Genomic DNA, 25,252 nt, shown 5'->3' on the forward strand with positions numbered 1-25,252 from the left:
CAAAATGTACCCTTCGTTGCAGCCCTAAACAATGCTTATAAAATATTTTTAACAGTAATTAAAAATACCAGACAAAGTGGAAAAGACAAAACACGCTATCTTCCAGTAACACGAGCAGAGCTGGAGAAGCTAAGAAAACAGAAAATAAAAAGTTCCCACAAGGCACAAAGTGAGTATTATCATACAGACGCCACTGCTTTCCCCTGCAGCTCCTCTTCTGGCTGTTTTTCAAACTGCATAATATCTGGCAATTTTCAAGTGAACATTTATTCAAAAAAATCACTGCTCTACAATTAAAGTTGAATCAGATTTATTTATGTAATTTACTATGTTTAAATATGTATGTCCATTAACGAAACAGTAAATTAGCAAGTAATATGTTAATATACAGAAATTTACTTAATACACATTCTAATCAATATTTATGAATAAACTGATTATTACAATAAAACTTGAAAATAAAACTATTTTCTTCTGCATACCGATACAGTATTTACTGTTATTGGAAAGATTATTTTTTTTAATTTGCTGTGTTAAATTTAAAAAGTGCATCTAATCATTTTATAATCGTTTTATAATAGCATTAAGCCACTCCAAGGGGTGGGTTAACATGATATAACCGCACACTTAAGGGTTAAAGGCACTCTGTTCTGTGTCTTATAACGCCTTAAGCGTGTGGTTATATCATGTCAACCCACCCTCTGTCGTACCTTCATGCCTCATTATGCCTAGGATGCCTGACTTATGACACCCTGTAGAACACACTATATCAATCTAGGGATATTAAAAACATAGGTTTTTGGTACTGCATAATTTTCTGTTCATTCTGGTAACGGACCATTTCGTCAGTCCAGTTTGTTTTTATTCCCCCAAAATAATTTTTAAGCCCTAGGGACACTGCGCCTTTAAAACAAGTTCCGGAATTCAAAACCGCTGTAACAAATGGTCTTCGTAGCTATGAAAATGGCAAGAACGGTACAGGCGCCAGCTGTACCTCTGCTGTATGAACGATGTCTCGATCCACGACTTCAGCATCGATGGCCATTAGCGTTCTCAGGTAGAGGTCCACTCCGCGCGGGTTCAGCCCGACCACCGTCAGGATATCGAAGAAGAACTTGGGCCATTTGGTGAGATACTCCGTCACAAACATCAAGGCGAAGACCTGGGCGGCTTTGTTGCGAATGAAAGTTTTTTCAGGTTGGGCATTCATGAGCTGAAAGACCACAGAGCAGAGAGGTAACGGCATATAAGAGACATTCTTCCTGATAGTAAACAGATACACAAAACATCAGCACACAGCAGAGAGGTATCAGTATAAGAGACATTCTTACTGACAGTAACACAAAACGTTTCTCCATATAGCCCCAGATTCTGATACTCTCAATATTAAGAACATCCTTTACAAGTTTCATCGCTGTTGGATAAGTGTACTCTAGATGTAAAAATGTAAGTGTGACACACACACACACATATATGGACAGCCGTACATGCATTGCCACTTTATCCAGGTCACTAAGATAATAAAAACCCTAACATCTAGGTGTGAGTCGCCCAATGTTTTCGCTCTTGGCTCTTGATAATAATACACATTAGTATGCATAGTTAACACACTGTGTAAGGTGTCTTATTGTATAAGCGATGTTATCTGGTGCAGTGCGCCACCAACAGTTTTGAGGCATTAGGTAAACAGGTTGGTTTAAACGACTCCCTAGAAGCTACGGTTTCTGATATCCTGTCTCTGTTCTGATATGGTGTCTTACTATAATACAGTCCAGCTAATCCGAACCCCGGTCATTCCAATCGACCTATACTTTGAACCACAGCAATAGAGCTGCACAAACCGATTATTCAATCACTGTATTCAGATTGAGCTCGCCACAGAAATCAGGTGAGAGTCACTGGTGTTGATCGGGCTGATTCACCATTCAGAGTGAAACAAGTGAAGAACAGCTGCTTGGATGTGTGTGGATTGATGTTCTCCAGCAGTCAACACAAATCCAAGCAGCTGTTTCTTCACTTGTTACTCTTTGAATGGTAAATGAGCCGGAACAGCACCACCGACCCTCGCCTACGGAGAGCCTGATCCAAATAATCGGCTCATGCAGCTCAACCCACCACAACCACAATGATATGCAAGCTGATAAGGAACTGTAGAAACTAAACTTCAGGTTTCGAATCCTGTCTAAACCCATTCGTCAGCTTTATTACAGTTGTTGTTTGTTTTGGTATTGAGGACTTTTTAAAAGCCACTAAAAAGGCTAGTAACTTGAGACCGGCCATGTTATTAGCATAGGGCTAGCCTCTGTGCAGCAATGCATGCATCACACAGTAACCCAGCTTTGCTCACCCACCTGAGACTGAAGCCAAGTCATCAGAGTCTCTCTGACCAGCTGCTGTTGGACTGCTGTCAGCATGGCGTATCTGTCAAACCAGAATCAAAAACTATTCAGTCCCACAAAAATTTTTTTAAAAAATACAGCCACTTTCACAGAAGGTAATATTAAACAGTCCATATCTAGTGCCAATTGGGGTTAGTCCAAAAGAAAACTGTTTAATATACAAACACAGTACAACGTTGCATATCCGACCCCCTGTGGACTGGGGTACAGGCGGATATGTGAAAAAGTTGGATTTGTGAACATCTATAGAAAAAGCATTTACACATCCATAAATAGGTTAGTGAACAAAAACAGCACGCGAAATGCTTTAAACATGGGGACGTTTTTTGCTTTAAAAGGCTGCAAACGTAAAACGAGATTAATTAGGTTACACAGTGTTGCTATGCGGTTTGCTATAAGCCATCTCCATGCAAAGCTTTAAAAAAAAATAAAAAATACAAAACTAACGGTAAATGTACAGTAACCTCCAACTGATGGCTTCTTTCTTAACTCTAGAAGTCCCTGCCACCCTGGTTCTGCTTTCTTAGTATCTCTGTCACGGTACTTTACGCTCTTTCTTGATATTGCCAACAGCCGATAAGCAGCTCAGTTTGAATATTGCTTCGGCTATTTTAAACAAACTGCCGGTAAGCATTGTGTTTATGAAGCTTGCTTTGTTTAATTCAAATGCATATAAAAGCTACAACAACACGCTGTCGATATCTGCAAGCGTGCGCTCCACCATATAAACATGCACAAAAAAAAGCGTTCTCGGCTGGTGTATTGAAACGTCACTGCTACACGCAGCTGACTGACACACGCACACAGCCCGTCTCTCTTAAAAGGGGAACGCACAAAAAGGCTGATTGCTATAACGCTTTCTTTCTGTTTCCATCGCGGAAGCTGCATTTGCTGCCAATGCCATTACTCTTGTAGCCTACTTTTAATATTTATTTAGCGAGGCGGTTCATTGATCAGGGTGGTTATGTGACGGTCGGATATGCGACGTTCCACTGTAGTTGTAGATTGGGAAACTTCAAAGAATCAATAATAATAATAGAAAAACAACTAATAGTTCAAAATAAAGAAAGGATAACACTAATTTGAGTGATGAGATGTATTGATTTATAGCTTAACCATAGTTTATAAAGCATGGTAATAGCCAGCTAGGGTGTTATTGCTATTATATTATTATATGGAATGAGCATTTTATTGGATGGATTTTAGGTGACGTATTCTACTGTTACCCTCCACCCCTGCATAGAAGGGATTAAAATGTGTAAATCCTGTCTGTTAATTTAGCTATGTGACTGGTTATAAAAGGCACTACAGTCACAGCTCACATTAGCCACACAATGTAATTCCAGTACTTGCATTCTCGTTAGAAGGTGGAACACAAATAGCTCGGTCTCTCAACTACGGCTCCCGAGTGCAGCGTTTAGAAAGGGGGAGCAATGTAATACAGCAACGATTACATAACAAATAATCCCACTTATCCCGGTCAATATAACAAGAGGAAGTGTAAAACTGAAGCGCTGCAGCTCTTACCTGAATTTAATCTGATGCTCCAGAACCTGGAAGCAGAAAAACTTGACATGGTCATCGCTGAAAAGCAAAACAAGAACACAAAACTATTTTACAACTGCTCGCAAGATATGACAAAAGATACAGACAGAGTGTGACAGTTGATTCACTTACGCCTGAAGAAGAGACATTTGATGTCTTGAAAGCTAGTCTTTCATCGACACTGGATTCAGTAAACCAGCTCTGGTATTTATTTGAATATAAGTTATTTATTAAACCAATGTTTGCGAGCAATTACTTCACTTACGAGAAATAAACCAATCCAGTACATCTTATCTTGTGCATAGATGTCGTCCTGTGCATAGAACCAGCTTTCCGTTTAATAGAAACTGGAGATGGAGTTATTGAATGCAGTAAAAAGCCTCATAAACAGAACACTCTAGATGGTGACTGTGAATACCTACAACACGATTTTAAAAGGCCGTTAATTCAGAGAACACATAAGTGTAAATAAATTATGTGTAGGCTTTAATTTACTAGTACATTTACGCAAATCATTTGTTTAAAAAAAAAAAAAAAGTCCTATGTAATTTGTCAACAGAAGGGGATATTTAAAAAAATTAAATACAAAAAAAAAAGGATTTCCCGTTTGTGGCACCGATCCCTGAACAGTAGAGTTAATATAACAATGTATTGGAATCTGTGCATATGGAAGATTCTGTAACATATGTAAGCTGTGTTTTCTATTTTATATATATTGTTTTTGTTTTTTGAATACAGGGCCAGCACAGGTACATCTCAATAGTGCAGTACAAATACAAAGAGAGACATTTACTAAGATAAAAATAATAATACAAATGCTTTTATAAAGACCAAATTCCCACTGGGCTTATTTTTAAAAAGAAATTTAGATTCTATTGATTTTTAAGTATTCCATGCAGGACAGCCGCTATAAGATTGTGACCTTTATTAAAAATGTGCACTAATTAATCTACAAGTTAATCAACTAATGCACATAAATTAACTGATCAAAAACTTTAAATCGAGTGACAGCCCCAATTTCAATCTATACTTTGATGTGTAGGTGTTTTGGGTTTTATTTATTTATTTACTTTGTAGTTAAGTCTTTGAAATGTTAAAATGTTATTTGCTTATTTGGGAGTTCTTTGCTTGGAAAATACTAACAGTATACATCAGAATGTAATATAAAGAGTGTGTGTCTGTATGTAGATATGGTTTAAACGCTGACACCTGCATAGCATTTAAACGTTCATAAAAATGTACCAGAAGCACATTCCTAGCAAATATACTTTTTTTTTAATCAATTAAATACAGCAGACGTTTGCCTTATTGACACACCACCTGTTACACTGTGTTTAGGAACCTTGCAGTTGGTTTAATTTGCTTCCAGTAAATCATTGAACATGCTACTATTCATAGAGCTGCACGATTTCTTTCAAATGTCTTCAACAAAAAAAAGACACCAGCTGCATCAAAGGCAGACATAAAAAAAAAACCTATACATATTAACTTACAGTAACAGATGAGAAACACAGGTGAAGACATTGCATCTGTAGTACTACACGCTGTAGTAAGCAATCACATACCTGTATATGCCTTTAGCCAAGGCTTCTGCACACACGTGCCAGGCATCTTGAGAATCTTTCAGCTGTTCAAAGTAAGCCAAAGCCTAAAGAAACAAAACTGTTAATTACAAAGCTGACTGCGGGCGTAATTGCTATATGGATATAATATATGGAATCAATTCAACTTGCTCTTACAACTAGGGATGCACCGAATCCAGGATTCGGTTTTGGCCCGAATACCTACTTTTTGAGCAGGGTTCAGATTGCTGTTACAACTAGGGATGAACCGAATCCTATATCCGCACATCCATTTTAATACATCCCTCCAATGTTTGCAGTTTTTTTAAATAAAAGACCCGAATCCAGTATTGAACGTAACTGTTGTTTTTAATAACAAGAACACGTTTGACGAACTCTGTCGCAGCTCTCAACTCCCTAAATTACTGGTGACGCACTCAGCTGCTGAATGCAAACATACCTCCGTATGCAACACAGCACAGTCACATCACACTTTTCATGGAGTAAAGTTATGCAGTAAACCTGTAATATACAGTAACGGCAAACTGTTGTAGACTTTTGTGCTTTGTCTGTAACGTGTTCTAGAGATAATATATATATTTTTTATAGCTTTACAACTGTCAGATGTGCAAGACTATTTCGTAGCCTATTTGATATGTGTTACACACGGTGCATTTATTATTATTATTATTATTATTATTATTTATTTCTTAGCAGACGCTCTTATCCAGGGCGACTTACAATTGTTACAAGATATCACATTATTTTTTACATACAATTACCCATTCATACAGTTGGGTTTTTACTGGAGCAATCAAGGTAAAGTACCTTGCTCAAGGGTACAGCAGCAGTGTCCCCCATCTGGGATTGAACCCACGACCCTCCGGTCAAGAGCCCAGAGCCCAGAGCCCAGAGCCCAGAGCCCTAACCACTACTCCACACTGCTGCTACTTTAAATCAACTAGGGCATTTAGTCAACTAGGGCATTGAGCAATCAGAGAACAGCTTCAATGCACGCGGTCCAGCAGGGTGAAGCAGTAGCCAAAATGACGGAGGAAACAATAATACTTGTAGTTGAAAAAATACCCAGAGCTTTATGACAAAGGGCATCACAATTATAAAGATACACATTTGAAAGATAACATACGGGAGTCAATTTTGAAGAAAACTGGATAAGCCTGGTGTGTATGATTTATTGCCATATGTGTTGAAATACCGTCAGAGAAGACAATCATAATTTCCACATCATGTTGACGAATATGTACCTGTCTTGATCATAGTTTTGTCAATAGAAATTTTGAACAGTTGCATAGATCTGGCAGTTTTCAAACCTGTCTCATCGCCTCCGCGTCGCTTCTGGTGTGTATGGTCATATCGCTGCTTAAGTGTCAAGCTCTGATTCATTTGTGTGCATAAGTCATATGAGGGACTGTCCCTATGGAAGTGTCTGCTACATAGTGCAGGGGAGAGATTAGAAAAAGACTCCCATTGCATAGCACTTTGATCTACTCTTGGTTTTACTATGAGGTTAATAATACACACCTGAGCTTGTTACCTATACATTGTGGCTAATCAAGCACATTAAAACCTGGTATAGTCAACACTGTTATGCAGCAAGTCATATTTCCATCCCTGCAGGGCCTAGCACAATAGTGGGTATGTGCTGTGCCAAAGATTTACAGTAACACACTAATGTACTAAGAGACACTATGTATAAAAACATTTGGATAAAGAACAGGTGATATTTGCAACTTACCCTCTGCCTGAAGTTGGCATCTGCATTGGGGTTCAGCCCCAAAAGTGCCTGTTGATCCATGTTGGTGGCAGTTACCGATTTTTCACGATAGGATAGCTCCCTTCCCCCCTTGTGTGGGCTACAAACATCTGCCAACAAAACAGCAAGAGAGCTCATGAACTTGAACAATGACAGCACTTACCTCAGCACAAACACACAATGCCTTGACTGTGGCACCTCAAACTGACAAGGGCTAGGGGGGGGTAGTCTGTTTCATTCATTAAATGTTTAAACGGTGATACACTGTTTGTCGGTGCCCTCAAATCGAGTTACTGTTTTATAAATTACAACACATCACACAATACCATCCAAGGGACGGTGGACAGAGTTATATCATTCAGAATATCTTGTGGATAGATAATCATTCCATCAGCTGACTTTCCCTCACAAATCAAAATAAATGCTTTTTTTGTTTGTTTGTTTTGAACCTATAAAAAAAGTATAATTCTGCTTGGCCTAATAATTATCATAATAAATACCTCATTAAAATCAACAGTGAGCCTAATTAAGTGCTCACGAAGTACTTAACAAAATATACACCATTGATACAATACCTTGTTGCTAGTTTTAAAAGTCATTTGGTTATCATATTGCGAAAAATAACATTAAGTGACTAGATGTGAACATATTACAAAAATAGAACCCTTTTCGTCATAGGTATCTTAAAAAAAAAAAAATGAATTTTTATAATATATGTAAGTTACGTGTACACTGACGGTTTTTTTGTTTGTGTGTAACTTACCCAGCACACACCAGTATTTACAGTTTCTTATTTTTTTGATCCAGAAAAGTACCAGTGGCAACAGCAAAACAGTGCTATTTTTAAACGTTAGACGAATAAAAAAAAAATTATATATATATATATATATATATATATATATATATATATATATATATATATATATATATATATATAAATAAATAAATAAATAAATAAATAAAAATAAAAAAGCAAACACCATATTGTTTGTTGTACAGTTAACTCTTAATAATCCTAAAGTACTATCGTAATATATATTTAAATTAAAACAATGTTTTTGTGTTCTGTGCGATGGTACTAATCCATCACCCTACCATTCAACTAGTAAATATAAAAAAATACGGTCTAATTCTACTTCGTGAGGAAATTCACTGACCTTTTAAACAAATGGTGTTTGCACAAGAAATCGGCTGACTGCGCTAGCAAGGCTGTGTGTGTGTGACACGATGCTCTGTTTTCACTTGGCACACACAGTCCTAGCAATGCCACTCCGATTACTTTTCTGTTACCACTAAGAAAAAATCACGTAGACGTTCCTAATCCTAGCCAACATCTTTTTCGGGCCTATTCACGACTATAAAATTACTGAGTTAATGAGCGCTATAACGCCATCCCATTCTTACAAGAGCATCTGGCAGCTGTACAGTTCAGTTTTGCCCACGTTGTGAATACAGAAGCGCTCCATTGAGGAGAGCAGTTACAGCCACATTCCGGTTCATGCGGGGCAGCCAGTACATCAGCATGCTGTCACAGCACAATTTTTAAAAAAGCAACGAAAACAAAGTTACCAGGGTCGCTTTTAATAATCGCTACGCGTAATTCAAAGTGAAACTTTAGTTCGTTAGTCTATTACCTTCCTACGGTGTTTAGCTCATCGTCCCCCGTCCCCTCAGTCTGGGTAAAGTACAGTGTGTCTGGTTTCCCGGCGGCCGGAACGAATTGTACGCGCTCGGGGTTTCTGACTTCGAATATTCTAGGACTCCGCGCAGACGGAAATCAGCTGCGCAGACTCTGAGGACACGTCACGACCACAGGAAGGGAACACGCCGGAGTGTGCATTTCATTGCATAATTATTTACACAGTTAGTTGCCTATCCATCGGCAGTTGACGTGTTTTGCAACCACCCAATAGTGTGTGCTGTGTTTTAATAAGACCTATGTGTTCTTAATTCGCTGTAGACGTATTATTTATATAAATGATGCAGAATTTGCACAGACAAGTTTAGTATCTGAAATATGTTCTGCTGTATTTAGTGCTTCTCTGCCAGAAGCTACTAGCTTCGTGTTTTTTTTATTACTAGAGTGCACATTCTGGTGGTTGGTTTGCCCTATCATGCACACTATCAGATAAGTAGACTATCCCAGGAAACCTCGGATTGTTTCAGTTTCAGCCTTCATTTTTTTTGTCACAGTCAGAAACATTAACAATGTTAAATTCTCCTGGTTGTGCTATTTTGTATTCACTGTAGCAGTCTGCTCAGCAAGTTGACAGCACAGTCATTTATTATAGAAAATCAAATAAAAAACGTATGGATTGCTTGTTTAATAATTCTGATTGTGTTTAATAATTAATGTTCCTAAATGTTATCTTGGAAGTGCCTTTTAAGTTAGTCCCTATTGTGTTTTGATTAATGCAGCCATTTTTATAAGTGAGATATATATATATATATATATATATATATATATATATATATATATATATATATATATATATATATATATTGCAAAAAATACGGACCTTTATTGCTGTACAACAGAAAACTGGTGTAGGTAGTACATTTTAATATTTTTAAAGGCACAAGGTCACAGAAGCACCTGTCTTCCCCATCTTGACTTCAGCAGGGAGATGCAGCTTTTACATATCACAAAATACATGTCAAGGATGCTGATGGATGTGTAATATGTACATGGAAGTTGCATTGTGGTTTGTTTTGTACAGTGACATTAAAAGACGTATTCAACCAGTAGCCTCAAAAAGTTAAAAAAAAAATGTTCTGGTTTTTATTCTTCTTCATATACTCCTTACTGGTAACTATTCATTTACTGTGCAGATTCATTTTTCAGAATAAACATGTGCAATTGTTGCCAAATAATTGTGTAACCACTGTCATCAAATGTTTTTTCTTGATTAAGTGTAATATAACCAGGTGTTTAGAAAACGTATATGCTTGAGTTTGTCATTCATGAATAAAACAAAAACAAGGTGAATTGGGAACCATTTCAGCTTCTAGTGCAGGGGTCTCCAAACCTGGTCCTGTTGCGCCCCTATCTAGCAGGTTTTATAGGTGTCTTTACAACTGGTAAATACAGTGGCTAAAGATTTGAAACACCTGTTAATCTTGACTAATTAAGCCAATAATTGGTTCCATTAAGTAACTGAGAAACTGGTTAAAACAAAAACCAGCAGCCACAGTAGCTCTCCAGGACCAGGGTTGGAGACCCATGTTCTAGCGCTACTTAACGAAGAGAAGAGAAGAGAAGAGAAGAGAAGAGAAGAGAAGAGAAGAGAAGAGAAGAGAAGAGAAGAGAAGAGACGAGACGAGACGAGACTTGGCCCATCATAGGCCTTGGAGGGCCCTTCCACTCCTAATCTTTGTTCCAACCCTGTTCTAAATCGTTTATTGAACAAACTAAACCTCCACCCAGACCATGAAGTAGCTAATGATTTCATTTTTACTTGTTAAACCTGGACAGGAATGGCCCTCCAAGACCATGATTGGCCACCCCGAATTAATTTAAAGGAACATGGCAATTCAGAAAAACACTTGCCCAGGCTTCTGAAAAGAGAGGACAGTAAGACACAGGACAGGGAGAGGTCGTCCGAGGAAGATATAGGAAACTCTAGGCAGAAAACTTGTAAGTATGCTGAAGAAAGATGTTTAAAATCAGATTCCTTCCTTTCCATCAGCAGCCAATTAAATAATGTATTTAAATAATGGCTTTTTGCATAATAAATGAGTAATTAAGAAAATAAAAACGGTGAGAGTGACAAGAGTATAGAAGGACGAGTACAATTATAATCTCTGATTATAAATACATGTTAGTGTTTATTTAAGTAGTTTTAGCTATTTTTGGACACATGCTAGAATCTGTTTACAACCTATTGCATATTATATAATATATATAATTACAAAGAAAGAAATCTTTCCTGAGGAAAACGTAAGAATATAATCAAACAAATTGCCTAAAAAGCTGTTACTGTTAAGTATATTCAAAACATGCTCTGTAAAATCTCGGAGTAAAACATGTTTACTTTTGTTAATCGTTTTTTTTATTTATTTATTTTTTCTATCCATATAGTATTACATAATATGTATCTGAAGTATGAGAGAGAATTGTTTATCACCTACAGCTTCAATAAGGATCAGGAACATTCATAGTTGGATCACAAGTGCTGTATTGCTAATTGAGTTTCAAAAGGGGATGAGGGTGTGTCCCAAATGCTAAAACTACCGTGGATGATGTAAACAAACTGGACTGTCAAACAGGGTCTGCTAATGTAGAATGCACTTAACTCTTAAAAACAGAAACAATTCAGAAAATAGACACCAGTAACTTAAAACAGGCAAACAGACTGAGTCTACAGCTTAAACATGGATAACTGTATCTTCACAAAATTATGAATAAAAAAGGACTACATATTTAGCGCAACTACAGTATGCGCCACGTGCTTGTGTTCGGTTTTTTTTTTTTTTTTTTAGTGACACATCGTGAGAACGAATCATGCTCTACAGTTCGTTGCAATGGCGACCAATCAGCAGGCAGTGTGATGACCCGCCTCGCATCCGGTGAGGGTTGACGTAGGGAGTTCTCGCTACCAAGCCTTCCTCTTTACTGTGGCAGCGAGCGAGAGGCACCATGAAGGCGTCTGGCACTGTATGTAAACGTTGATAATTCTGTGATAAATGGTCAAAAACTGTGTTTAAATGTTTCATATAGGCGTATGAAATACTTAAATAGCCATAAAACAGAAAATACGTCGGCGTAGTGTGTTTATTCGGATTATTATTTGTTTTAAAGTGAGACGTTAAGTCACGGCAACATGGCGTCCACTACAGAGCAAACCATGTGCTGTACAGACAGTGAGAGCTAGCAATACTTAATAGAGTAAATATGCGGATGAAAACTTTGCATGACAGTTGCGTTGTATTCTCGTATTTACGAGTTGTTAAAAAATGTAAAGGATCAGCGTTGCTAGTGCAGTGTTAATAATGTTGAACTCGGCATTGGGGTATTATTACCAGTGTAGGCCGCATGCTTTACATCTGTTTAGTATAGCTCTATTAGAAATTCTGTTAAACTATGGTACTATATGTCAACACAGATAGTGCTCTGATAGTAAGTTAGTTGAACCGATTGAATGAAAAACTGGTAACCGATTTCCATCTTATTAAATTAAATAACGATATTTGTTTCATGAAACTCACATGCACTGTATATATAAACGATATGGTGTATATTTAGATTTATTGAGCGTAAGTTTTTTATTTATATATATATATATATATATATATATATATATATATATATATATATATATGGTTCAGCGTGCAGCAACTTCGTATTGATTTAAAATCGTCTCTGTCTGCAGAAATAAAACGGTACCTTGTCGCCGTTACGTTTCAATATTGCTGATGCCGTACTGCTGAAAGTGACATCAAGGTTTAAAAGAAGAAGAAAAAATCTGAAACGGAAGTAACTGGAAAAACGAGTATTAACCCCCTCTCGTTTGTTTTCCCAGCTGAAGGAATACAAGGTTATCGGGCGCCTGCTGCCCTCGGCCAAGAACCCCACGCCTCCCCTCTATCGGATGCGGATCTTCGCTCCAAACCACGTCGTCGCCAAGTCCCGTTTCTGGTACTTCGTCTCTCAGCTGAGGAAGATGAAGAAGGCCTCTGGCGAGGTTGTCTACTGTGGCCTGGTATGAATAAAACAAACTATTTGACAAAACGGGGCTTGAAACTCGCGCTAGCCCTGCTTTTAATGAAGTGTATTAATGTATAATTAAGTTTGCTGGTAAATTGTTTGACTCCGCTTTGATTTATTCTTGCTGTGGTCAGGGTGATCTGTTGAGAGCAGATTTAGCAGGGACCTGAGTGTTTTAATAATAAACATACCTAAACTAGGTACATTTTGAAACCCAGCCCTAGTTGCAGGGCTAATTGGTTACAAACCCTGTGATCTGGTTCATTTAGCATATCGGGTGGAGATTTCAGTGTAGGATGATATTAGGTGGGGATGACTAATGCACACAAAACCCAAAGAACATTGTTTTATCTAATAATGCTCTTGCCTGATGTGCAGATATAAAACGGTACCTTGTCGCCTTTCATTTGCTGCTGTGCTACTGAAAGTGAAATCAAGGTTCAACAGTTATGAAATTAAGCCTTTCCCTTATGGGTAGCAAACTCCTGGTTGTGTTGAATGTCTTTTAGGTTGCCTCGTTCTGAATAAATTAAAACAAATGCAATTTGTTGTAAACCAAATCTTCCTCGATGCACTGCATCCTAACTACATAGGAGAACCATTGCATTTGTTAGCAACTGGATAGATGTGTCCTGTGCATCTGGGTGGAAACATTAAGGTAGAAGATCCCGTATTATAAATGTACTGACAAAAAAGTGGAATGTGTAAGTGATACATTTGACTTATTCCCCCCCCCCCCCCCCCATCCTAAACAATTCTGATGCTGGGGGTAACAAAGAATAGTCTATTTCATAGTGCAAAGTAGGCTTTTAAAAAAAAAAAAAAAAAAAAAAAAAAAAAAAAAAAGCCTGCAACTTGTATCCATTTTTTTATAATGTTCTGGACTTTTATAATGTTCTGGACTTCCCTTCCCTGTAGTTTTGTTTCATTGAACTTTCCTTGGCCCTGACTTGCTTATTTTGGTGCAGAATGTACCTAGCCAAAGATTAGTCTAATAAATCCCAGCAATGCCTTTGTGTGTGTGGATGCTGTGGGTTTCGTGACATTTCATTTTGTGACTAGCTCTAGAAGTACAACTGTTTTGTGCTCACTTGTGATGTTTTGCTTGTACTGCTGCAGTACATGAAGCTGTAGAAATAACCCTGAGCTTGTTCCCAGGTTTACGATAAGTCGCCCCTGAAGGTGAAGAACTTTGGTATCTGGCTGCGTTACGACTCTCGAAGTGGCACCCACAACATGTACAGGGAGTACCGGGACATGACCACTTCTCTGGCTGTAACTCAGTGCTGTAAGTATACATTATCTTAATACAGCTTCTATAAAGCCAATGGGGCGCTTGTACATGCATGTCACGCTAGCATATTCACATGTAAAAACGGCTTATCTAATTGTAATGGTACTTGGTTAGGACATTCTAGTAATATGCTGGGTCTCGGTGGTCTTTAATTTCTGTTGACTCATAGTTATCAATTTTGTTTTCTGACCTTAACTATTTTTTTTATACCACAAATTACAATTCTTGGAATAAAATTAATTTCACAATTTCCCCCTTTATTTAATGTTGTCAGCTGTAATAGCAGAGGGTTGGTGAATATGCCATTGGGTCTTGTAAATGGGGATGTGGTAGTTTTACAAAATGCACACAAAACCCAAAGAGCATTATTTATCTAATGTTCTTGCCATGTGTGCAAAGAGAAAATCTGTACCTTGTCGCCTTTCCTATGCTGCTGTGCTACTGAAAGTGAATTCAAGGTTCAACACTGTTTGAGAGGCCATTCTATTAGCATTCCTTGCTCTTCATATTCCAAATGATTGGTTCTGTATTTATTGGATACCATTTTTGCAGTAGTTTGTAACAATACCTGTCTTTTGATTGGGTGGGTAACCCTTGTCAAATAGCTGTAGATCAAGTTAAATTATTGATTTACTTTTTCGCCTCTTGCCTTTTATGTACTCCAGATGAAATGATTGAAGTGCATTCGTAACTGTCCATACAGAGGCTAAGGACGTACCCCTAAAATCTGCTCTGTCAGCCCCCCACCCAGTATTAACTGTCGCTAAACTGTGTTTCTAGACCGTGACATGGGTGCTCGCCATCGTGCCCGCGCTCATGCCATCCAGATCATGAAGGTGGAGGAGATTCCTGCCAGCAAGTGTCGCAGACCTGCAATCAAGCAGTTCCATGTAAGTTACATCCTTTTTGTTTGATGGGATGCATTCCCTGTGTTTTGAATTGAGATTTATAGGCGCAAGTCTAGGCACAGTGTTTTGACCGACTGAGCTGCTCAAACTGATTTATTCAAACCCGTGAAGGCAGGTTAGTGGTGGTGTTGGGGACAAATTAACCATTCCTATTGAAACAGTTAAACGACTGCGCGAGTTTGTTGATTGCTGCTCTCCAGATGGGTTGAGATAAGATAACAGCTTTGTGGAGAGCAGCAGTAGGCACACATACAAGCACCTTTTTTCCATTGACGCGCAACACAAATTCTGTACATTTCAGCAGTAGAGCGTTTTAAAATGATGAGCCTACTTGATTTCCACACACTCCAAAACAGCACTTGTGATCTGTGGAACTTAAAATAGCATAACATTGTTGTTGGGATTAGACCTGGAGTTAAATGTAAAACTCCAGTGTTGTACTTAAAAGCTCTGTTGGTCCATTTAACATGAACAATACAAAAATGGTAAACTGAAACCTAAAATCGCTTCCAAATGAAAGAATATGGTGCATTACGATTCTAGGCTTTTTTTCACAAATGGTGTGGCTATAAAGTCCAGATTTTCCACACTTTGTGAAGATTCATAAATACGTGGGGTGAAGTTATTTTGATAGTTGAACTATTTTATACCAATGGCAGATTGTTTTGTTTATCCTTGGCATAAAATACGAATCTCCTTCTCTGACCAGCATGTTTTGCACACAAAACCCAAAGAACATTGTTTTATCTAATAATGCTCTTGCCTGATGTGCAGATATAAAACGGTACCTTGTCGCCTTTCATTTGCTGCTGTGCTACTGAAAGTGAAATCAAGGTTCAACAGTTCTGAAATTCAACCTTTTCCCAGCTGTACTACCCTTATGGGTAGCAAACTTCTGTTTTGTGTTGCATGTCTTTAGGTCGGCCTTATTCTTAATAAATGAAAAGAAATATGCATGCAATGTGCATTTGTGTTAAACCAATATAACATTTTTTTTTGCCATGTCTATAAAGTGACAGTATTTGTATAGGTGTTCCTGTTTTAAGGAAGATGTACTTGTTAGCTTTTTTAAATGATTCCCTAGTCTGCTGTCACTGCTGCCATTCTTTCTATGAACTTTAATACCAAGAAAGCTTGATTTTAAGTAGTCCTTTTGATCTGTAGTTGATAATGACTGACATTTGTTCTGTTATTTCTCCAGGACTCCAAGATCAAGTTCCCTCTGCCACACAGAGTACTGCGCCGCCAGCACAAGCCACGTTTTACTACGAAGAGACCAAACACCTTCTTCTAAATGAAACCGCTCAACTTTTGGATATGTGCTGTAATAAAAAAAGTTACATTTGGTCTTGCAGTCTTTTGGGGGTTTTTATTTATTTTTATGTCCGTGTGGGTGTGTGCACTGGTTTTGTTTGCAAGTGAAGTGTTCTTTGACCAGTTCAATTCACCAGTGCTGTAAAGAGGCAAATGACAATTACACTCTTCCCCCACCCCCCATATACTGCTATAATCAGTGAAGGCCTTCCACTGATGTATGGATACACTTAAGTAACTTTTAGTTAAAATTAAATGTTTCTCTATGCACTTGCCTGGGCCATTTTATAAGCTGGGTAACCCCCCCGTGGGCTGTGTACTTGCTTCAGTAGTGCAGCTCATGCCTTGCGTGTAACTTGACAGTTCGTTACAAAACTTCTTTGGAGGCCACTCCTTTGGAAGTATTGGAATTCCAATACATATTTCCTGTAAAGCTGAAGTGCTCTACACCCATGATCATTTTTACACCATAATGACTTTAGTTTGAAAACCATACATCATTGAGCCTTCTATATACTTTTCTCCATCAGAACATTGTTGGCTTGGCAGTTTAACATTATCTTAGATACTGTAGTATAGCTGCAGGTAGGCACCCACACTTTGTGCTTCAATAATGTAAAAACTACACCTACTGATTTGTTTAGTTGCTTCATGATATCTTACCTGGAGTCAATAGCAGTAGTGGTTTTTACTGCTTACACAATGGTAAGTCATCTGGTTTTGCAGTTTAACCTTTTCACGTATAAAAACACACAAGATTATTTCACTGTTAATGGAACGACTGCCGAAGAATGTTTTCTTCATTGTTTCCAAATGTATCCAGTCCTACGTAGGGCTGTATTCATTTTAAACAGTATATATGGTTTCCTGCTTTGCATTCGTGTGAGTGCCTTCTTTAAACTACTTCAGTGTTCAGTGATATTAAGTGATGATGCTGTTTAACGAACACAACAGTAATCTGTAATCTTGGATACAGAAGCACCTGACAACTGACAGCCTGCTAAGTCTGGTCTGGTTGCCCATGGGCACTGAAGCTGACTTGCAAAAGTTATAAGCAGTTTGAATACAATACAGAAATTGAAATGTATTGATTATTTATTTATTTGCATTGTGAAACTAAGTAACAGCTGTTTTACAAAAAAAGCATATGCTACTTGCCGAACAAAAGTTATTTAATCTGGGCAAAAATGCATGCATTTTATTTTTTTGACACAAAAACAACTTTTAAGAGACTTTGGGCTGGTTTCACGTACCCTGATCTGCACCAGTCTTGGACTACTAGTGTTACTTTGAGTAAGGTAGTCCAAGATTAGTGCTAATCAGGGTTTGTGAAACCAGCAGTTTGTCACTATTCTGTATTATGCGAAGAACAAACTAAATCCATATTTTCAAATATGACTCAATCAGGAGTCCTACATGATTCCAAACCAGTTGTATTGTGACATGGGAGCCCTCCAACAAAATGCAGTTAATTAATTATTTATTTCTTAGCAGATGCCTTTATCCGGGGCAACTTACAATTGATACAAGATATCACATTATTTTTACATACAATTACATTAGTTTTTACACATTCTTTTTACATACAGTTACCCATTTATACAGTTGGATTTTTACTGGAGCAATTTAGGTAAAGTACCTTGCTCAAGGGTACAGCAGCAGTGCCCCCCACCTGGGATTGAACCCACGACCCTCCGGTCAAGAGTCCAGAGCCCTAACCACTACTCCACACTGCTGCCCTCATTCCATTTGTTCTGTCTAGGAAATTAATTTTTGTAAACTTTCTACGTGTGAAGCCATATGCTTGTTACCTGTTTTTTTTTCCTCCATGGAAACATATGAAGGAGTGGGAGGTTAAATGATCAATGTGGTGAAGAGTGTGGAAAGTATGATTAAGTATAGAGTTGGGATACTGATGATAGGCCTAAATGATTACAGAGGGTCTACCACAGTGGTGAGCAACTGAAATGAATGGAAGGGCCGCATGTGTGGAGACCCAGCAACACATCCAAATGCCAAAATACATTCACTGACTAAAATATAAGCAATGTTAACATTTCAATTGAATAACAAATATAATGAATACAGAAGTTCCTACCATTAATGTGACTTCTCGGAGACCATAGTTTTTGCCAGCTTGTTGAAGTCAGGATAGCTCAGCAGAGAGATTTCCATCAGTCATTCTGTTGCTAACTTTTCACCACTTTTTGAAGCAGCTGGTGTTCGAGTCTCCGACACCTTTTTCCACCTACTCTTGTCACACATTTATCCATTTTAATCTCTTTGCTATCGCTAACTCAAACCACCTCATCCCAATTCCATTGCAATAAAAGTGTCGCACAAGACAACCAACCAACCAACCAACAGGCCTTGCAACCGGTCAATCACAAGGCAGTTGTTCTCACGGCAAAACTTGACTATTAAAACTTGCACAGTTTTAAAGATAACCAATGTTTTTTCTACAGTTGGTTTTTACTGCAGCAATCTAGGTAAAGTACCTTGCTCAAGGATACAGCAGCAGTGTCCCCCACCAGGGATTGAACCCACAACCGTCTGGTCAAGAGTCCAGAGCCCTAACCACTAAACTCCACACTGCTGCCCCACTATATATATAATAAAAAATAAACCTGGCAATTTTTTTTAATGTCCTCGGTGTGGCGATATGGACCTGTGTCAACTCGTTTTTTGTTTTTTTTTAAAAAAAAAACGGGGGTTTAGAACACACTTTCAATTGCTATGGGAAAGGAAAACAGAACGGAACATAACAGTTTCTTAGCTGGGTTTGGCAAGATTGAATCGGCAGTACCGACCTACATGACAGAAAGTGGATATTTAATCAGGTATTTTTTTCTGTAGACCTTACAGTTCTATAATTAAAATAATTGATATAATTGTGGGAAGCAAATACTAATCGATTCAGATTTAAACATCGAGAGAATGTAACATGTCAGGGTTTGCATGACCGTGTTTGTTTTACTGTTAAGAAACAAGACTGCGGTAATCTGTTTATTTAGATAAGTGCGTGCAGTTTTGTAAAAAATGAAACTAATGAAACTTTTTTTCAAAATAACCAACTTTAGTAAGCTATATAAAAAGATGTTTGCAGAGTATTGATTGGAAATGAAATTGGTTATCAATAGACATGTAAAATAATCCTGTTTGTGTTTTTGTATTACTTGAAAAAGACGATCACATATGAAAGTTCTATTAAAATACACGAGCACATTGTAGCATTCATACTGCAGTATTTACTGTGTGTGTTTCTCCTTACTGTTTTAGTGTTAGAAATATGACTCTTTCAACATAAACTCTGAGTTCAAATATTTTAAATGTGCAACACATCATTTGCTGGGGTAAAAAGAAAGGCTCATTAAGTCAATCTGGCTGTTAATCGAGTCTGTTTTAAGTCGGCACAAGTGCCATTTTTAAGGCAAGTCGTTTGGGTAGGAATATACCGCAGTACATAATATATATTCCTGCAGATATTATTGCAGTTTAAATGAACAGCATTCCCAGTACGGACCATTTTAAATACAACTTCTTACAGATCCCGTCATGCTTGACCAGCAGCAGAACAGCAATAGAAAACATTCACTGTTCTTGCTGAGTACTTTTAAAACTGTCTGTTTGCTCAGCCAGGTGGTTGAATGTATTGTTCTGTGGAATTATCAACAAGTTAATATAGCTATTCTGTTTCTCAGAAGCCTACTTTGATAAGTGATAGTTAAAGGGTTAATGTTTATGGCATGTTATTGGAAGGATATGCAGATTTGTGATTCTACCCTCCTGTATGTCATACCTGTAGTAATAGAAGCTCAGGATGAAGTCAGGTGCTTTACAATATATGCTTTACATAGACCTCTCGAAATAGCCATTCGAAAAGACATGACTTTAATTAACGTAAGAACAGTGAAAGATATGACCGTGCCCCGCTTGAGTAATGAAGATCGCCTGGTTGCCATCGGCATGATTGGAGGCGGCCTGTCTGTGAGAGAAGTTGCCTGGAGAATGAGATGTTCTGCTTCAACAATCAGCAGACTAGTTCAGTGAAACCTTTGAATACTGTTTCTTCACCGATGAATGGTGTTTTGCCCTTGACAGACCTGACGGAAGACATCCACAGGAGACAACCACGACCAGCCAACCTTCGCCAGCTGGCTGCAGCGGCACAGGAAGAGTGGCAGAACATCCCACAGCAGTCTATCCAGAGGCTGATCAGGTCTATGTATAAACGCTTCCAGGATTGTGTTAATGCTCAAGGAGGTCATGCCCGATACTAACTTTGTAATGTTTTCATTTTGACAGTGTGTCACGTTTCATACTGAAAACCTATCATGATCCTTTGATCTGTATTTTTGTTCACATTTTCTGGTATATTGTATGATATTTATGTTTAAAATATTTGAATAAATCCATTAGACCTGAGTGTTGCATTTCTTTTGTGCATCAGTGTGTGTGTGTGTGTGTGTGTGTGTATATATATATATATATATAAATATAAATATCAATCATCTGAAAACCTCTGCTACAAAACTTGGTTTAAAGCACAACGGGACGTTCCAACACTACAACAATCCAAAGCACACATTACATTCTACTTCAGAATGGAGAAGAATAAGTTAAAGGTTCTGGAAGGACCTAGTCAAAGTCCCGATCTAAATATGATTGAGAATCTTTGGTATGAGTTGAAATTATACATTTCCATTGGTGTACGAAAACTTTTGACTATATAATATATAAAATAAATAAATAAATAAATAAATAAATAAATAAATAGATTGTTCCATAGCACTGATTGATCATACAGACTGTGATGTCTTCAGATCATCTACAGCGCCTATTTTCAAGACTCCCCTCTTGATGTCATATACAGTGCCTATAGAAAGTCTACACCCCCTTGAACTTTTTTTCACATTTGTTGTGTCAGTGCCTCAGAGTTTCATGCATTTAAATGAGGATTTTTTCCACTTATCTACACACCATGCTCCACACTGTTAAGGGAAAAAAATTATGGAGTCCTTGGGATATTGTTGTCACATGCACACGCTGACCAGTCTTGGCCATAAAAGCCTGTAGCTCTTGCAAAGTTGCCATTGGCCTCGTGGTAGCCTCTCTGATCAGTCTCCTTCTTGTTCAGTCATCCAGTTGAGAGGGACGGCCTGATCTAGGCAGGGTCTTGGTGGTGCCATACACCTTCCACTTCTTAATAATTGTCTTGACCGTGCTCCAAGGGATATTCAAGGTGTATATATATATATATATATATATATATATATATATATATATATATATATATATACACACACACACACACACACACACACTGTTGTGCAAAAGTCTTAGACATATTGCTTTTTTCTACTCTGATGCATTATGAGCATCAACAATTTACTCAAAGCCTCCACTATTGTTTTCTACTATTATAACAACCTTGACTTGCATGAAGAAGGAAAAACATTGAATGAAATAGCTTGCATCACTTGATTTTCAAGGTGTGGTATCCGAAGCATAATCAACAAGTACAGAAACACATCATCTGTAATTGACAAACCCAGGACTGGAAGACCCAAAAAGCTGTCTAACAAGGATGAGCAATACTGGAAGATAATATCCTTAAGGAATAGAAAGAAGACAAGCGTTGAATTGACAACAGAACAGGCAGAAGGCACAGGTGTCGTTGTCCATCCATCCGTAGTCCAGTTTCTGTGTTCTTGTGCTTAATGTGAGAGGTATACTTAGCTCTCTTTTCTGCTAATCTCTTCATTCTGTTTAGTATCTGCCTGGCCATCCTAGATTGTTGTTGTACTCCGGGCCTCTTCTTTCCTCCATTCACATCCTTCATAGGAATAATCTTTAAATAGTTTCACACAAAATAGGTTTTTGCTCAAAAGAGCCAACTTCCCAACGTTCTGGTATGTTTACATATCTTTGTCGAGGGAAAGTGTGTTTGAAAACAAACAGTGGAGGTACTTATAGGCTTTGGATGTCATGGCAACTACACTCATTTATTTCTCTTTAAATCTATTATTGTGATTGTGATGTCATTCACCACATACTGTAGTTGTTGGTACTGAGTTTATGTATCCATTTATTTTCTTTTAGTCTTCTATATTGTACATTGTCTAATTTTTTTTTTTTCTAAAACTACGAATTTGAGGTCATTCATGTTCTGTTTGTTCTTTGTAAAGTGCTGAACCACTGGTTCATTTACTTTTGTATTTCTTATGTTTGTTAGGCGTTTGTATATCTGTTATATACTGTTTGTGGGTCTGTCTGTGTGCCACATATACATTGTTATGTAAATCAAATTGTGATGAAACTTAGAGGACATTCTTTAGCCCAAGTTATTTCAAAACTTGAAATATAAAGACGATGACTTCTAGCTCTAGAAACTAGATCGTTTATCAATATTTAATATATTTCGTAATGTATTTACAATATAGGCAATTATACAACGTATTTGGTGAAACATAAATTTCCAACATTTTGCATCTCTCTCTCTCTCTCTCTCTCTCTCTCTCTCTCTCTCTCTCTCTCTCTCTCTCTCTCTTTACAGAGAACTGAAAAATAATAATAATCCAAGTGTACTTGTTTTCGATTACTGCTGTCAAACCAATCAGAGAATAGCATGGGCGTCACCACAGTGTTTATGATGACATCATTCAGTTTATTTTGTGACGGGATCATGCTGTAATAAAACAAGCATCCGTGTTAGAAGTTACTTCTTTGCACAAATGCAGAAAGGACGTTTATACAGATACAGTGCAGATGCGGCCGGTCGCAGTTTCACAAGACGCGCTATACTAAGTTTTTGTCTTCCTCTGAATGGCGAGAAATGACACACAGGGCTTCTTGTGTAAAATAAACTGCAAGCTGGACTCGTTCCTCAAGAGGAATCTCGAGCAGAACGTGTACGATAGAGTCCGAGCCTGCGAAGCGTGCGTGGTCATCTCTGAGACCGTCAAGAAAGTGTTCATGTACGTGGTACTGAGTGACCACTGCATTTATTTAACAGAAAACCCACCCAAAACTATACAAGCAGCTGTGCACTTCAAGGACATCTCCGGGATCGAGCTGGTGAGGACGTGTTTTTAATTACAAATTTCCTAGCATCTCTCTCTTTTCTCCATAGTTTTAGTTTGTGCTATGAGTCGGTATTTTTAGTTTTGTTTGTTTTTGTTTGGAATTGTTTTTATTTGTGTTTTGAAACCTTCAAACAAACCATAGATGCACGGGATGGAGCATAAATAGCAAACTATAAACAAGACAAGTAACCCGTTAGTTACAAACGAGACTAAGATTTTTCTCCATCTAAACGGTCCCGTTATTTTGTTATAAGTGTTTAATTTCCCAACGTGTAATTAAAAGTGTAGCCGTCGGTTTGAATTTCTAGTCTGTACTTTGTATTGGAAGTAGTCTACAATTGATAAAATACTTTAAAGTTTTCTGTGTACAAAAGAATACAGTCCGAATGAGGGAAAATGATAATCGTGTCCCTTTGTGTTGGTTGGCGTTTTCAAATGCAACAGTAGAATCGCGTTAAAACAAAGTCAGTAAGGCAGCGCAATCATAAGCACTACGGGTCTAAATGCTGTTTTTTGAAGGCGAACAACGCATGATAATTTCTGAAAACTAGAACCACCAAGTTATATAATTCAAGGTCTCCCTCAATCTATTTGTATCTAATTTGGAAACACAGTCTGTAATGAGTTTTCAAAGTCTAATTTGATAGTCTTGAAGCTGTTCCTTAATGGTGTTCAATAGTCCAGAACAGTTTCAGGAAGATCAAACTGGATTTTATTCATAAAAAACAAACTTCGAAGAAATATTCCTTGAATAACTCCTGATGGCTGTAAAATCATTGTAGCGACTTAGCCAAGTGAGAATTCCAAATAGATTTTTAAAGAGTGGCCAACTACTGTGACTGTTCTTTTGTAAAAGTACCCTATAGTAAAACCATAGCAAAGTGTAATAAAGGATGGTAACGCATAGGTGCGTATTGTTTAACCTGGAAAGTTCCGTTGAGATTAAATCTCTTTATCAAGGTAGACCTGGTCAAGAGGGTGGCATATAATACAAGACACACACACACACACACACACACACACACACACGCACGCACACACACACAAACGCACACACGCATACACATACACACACAGAACCAATACAAACAACTGAATCAATTTACAAAAAAACACTTTAGGAGCACCGTTCAGTTCTTCCTAAAGTTTAAAATCAATCCACCTAAAACTGGACCTATTAATCTATTGCAATAAAGAAATAAAATTAAGTGGTTCTGCACAGATTTGTTTAGTTTCTTTTTTTTTCATTTTTTCTGAACACTGATTGACCTTTTTATACCGAGAATCAAAAGAAACTTATCACTATTATAACACATTTATTTTCGAAAAAAATAAGGTATATAAATAATATATAAATGAAGGACATTGACTAAATGTTTTTGGTTTCTTTTTAATCACTCGATCATTCGTCCTTGACCATGACACGCTTGAGTGACTATGACTGAAGCATATGCACTTAATCACCTGATTAGTGAGACAGTTGATTGGACACTGGATATGGAGTGATTTCAGCTGTTGAATTGAAAGCTTGAATAAAAGCAATAAAGAAAATCACAGAGAAAAAACAATATGCCACGTCTGTCAAGAGAGCAGCGCCTTCGTGCAATAGGCATGTTGGAGGCTGGACTAGGGCAGTGTACTGTGGCTCGCCGTCTTGGGTGCTC

At 37.7% G+C, this 25,252-nt stretch overlaps 3 protein-coding genes and 3 non-coding genes across 9 annotated transcripts in view; 5 read left to right on the forward strand and 1 right to left on the reverse strand.

Moving 5' to 3' along the window:
* Positions 1 to 9,104, reverse strand: part of LOC117419921 (exportin-T-like) — a 34,921-nt gene extending 25,817 nt beyond the window's left edge. Inside the window, exons 1-6 of one of the 4 annotated variants that reach the window (XM_058986412.1) lie at positions 8,915 to 9,103; positions 7,263 to 7,390; positions 5,510 to 5,592; positions 3,927 to 3,983; positions 2,352 to 2,421; positions 995 to 1,213 (exon numbers count right to left, since the gene is read on the reverse strand). In XM_058986412.1, coding sequence (XP_058842395.1) covers positions 995 to 1,213; positions 2,352 to 2,421; positions 3,927 to 3,983; positions 5,510 to 5,592; positions 7,263 to 7,322 — 489 coding nt within the window. In that variant the 5' untranslated portion in view covers positions 7,323 to 7,390; positions 8,915 to 9,103. Of the gene's footprint in view, positions 1 to 994; positions 1,214 to 2,351; positions 2,422 to 3,752; positions 3,904 to 3,926; positions 3,984 to 5,509; positions 5,593 to 7,262; positions 7,391 to 8,914 lie in introns of those variants that run through there. The other 3 variants (XM_058986413.1, XM_058986415.1, XM_058986414.1) reach the window with 3 other exon arrangements.
* Positions 9,105 to 11,816: 2,712 nt separating this feature from the next.
* LOC117419631 (large ribosomal subunit protein eL20) lies at positions 11,817 to 16,536 on the forward strand. Its single transcript, XM_034032591.2, has 5 exons — positions 11,817 to 11,937; positions 12,803 to 12,982; positions 14,146 to 14,275; positions 15,062 to 15,171; positions 16,391 to 16,536. Exons 1-5 carry the CDS (start codon positions 11,920 to 11,922, stop codon positions 16,481 to 16,483), a joined length of 531 nt encoding a protein of 176 aa, XP_033888482.1. The 5' UTR covers positions 11,817 to 11,919; the 3' UTR covers positions 16,484 to 16,536.
* Positions 13,306 to 13,436, forward strand: LOC117420163 (small nucleolar RNA SNORA68). The gene has a single exon (XR_004547334.3). It is a non-coding gene; the product is annotated as a small nucleolar RNA SNORA68 (small nucleolar RNA).
* On the forward strand, positions 14,623 to 14,750 carry LOC117420164 (small nucleolar RNA SNORA68). Its single transcript, XR_004547335.3, has one exon. It is a non-coding gene; the product is annotated as a small nucleolar RNA SNORA68 (small nucleolar RNA).
* On the forward strand, positions 15,904 to 16,034 carry LOC117420162 (small nucleolar RNA SNORA68). Its single transcript, XR_004547333.3, has one exon. It is a non-coding gene; the product is annotated as a small nucleolar RNA SNORA68 (small nucleolar RNA).
* Positions 16,537 to 23,196: 6,660 nt separating the features above from the next.
* LOC117420038 (uncharacterized protein C12orf56-like) overlaps positions 23,197 to 25,252 on the forward strand; it is a 35,193-nt gene continuing 33,137 nt past the window's right edge. Inside the window, exon 1 of the mRNA XM_058986417.1 lies at positions 23,197 to 23,580. Within this exon, the coding sequence (XP_058842400.1) occupies positions 23,329 to 23,580 (252 nt within the window). The 5' untranslated portion in view covers positions 23,197 to 23,328. The remainder of the gene's footprint in view (positions 23,581 to 25,252) is intronic.

This window comes from Acipenser ruthenus, chromosome 14, assembly GCF_902713425.1.
Source record: "Acipenser ruthenus chromosome 14, fAciRut3.2 maternal haplotype, whole genome shotgun sequence".
NCBI lineage: Eukaryota > Metazoa > Chordata > Actinopteri > Acipenseriformes > Acipenseridae > Acipenser > Acipenser ruthenus.

What these genes read in the sequence shown, in the direction of transcription:
- LOC117419631 (XM_034032591.2), top strand. An exon ending in TCTGGCTGTAACTCAGTGCT is followed by an intron (nt 14,276 to 15,061) that starts GTAAGTATACAT and finishes CTGTGTTTCTAG; the next exon opens with ACCGTGACATGGGTGCTCGC. An exon ending in CTGCAATCAAGCAGTTCCAT is followed by an intron (nt 15,172 to 16,390) that starts GTAAGTTACATC and finishes TTATTTCTCCAG; the next exon opens with GACTCCAAGATCAAGTTCCC.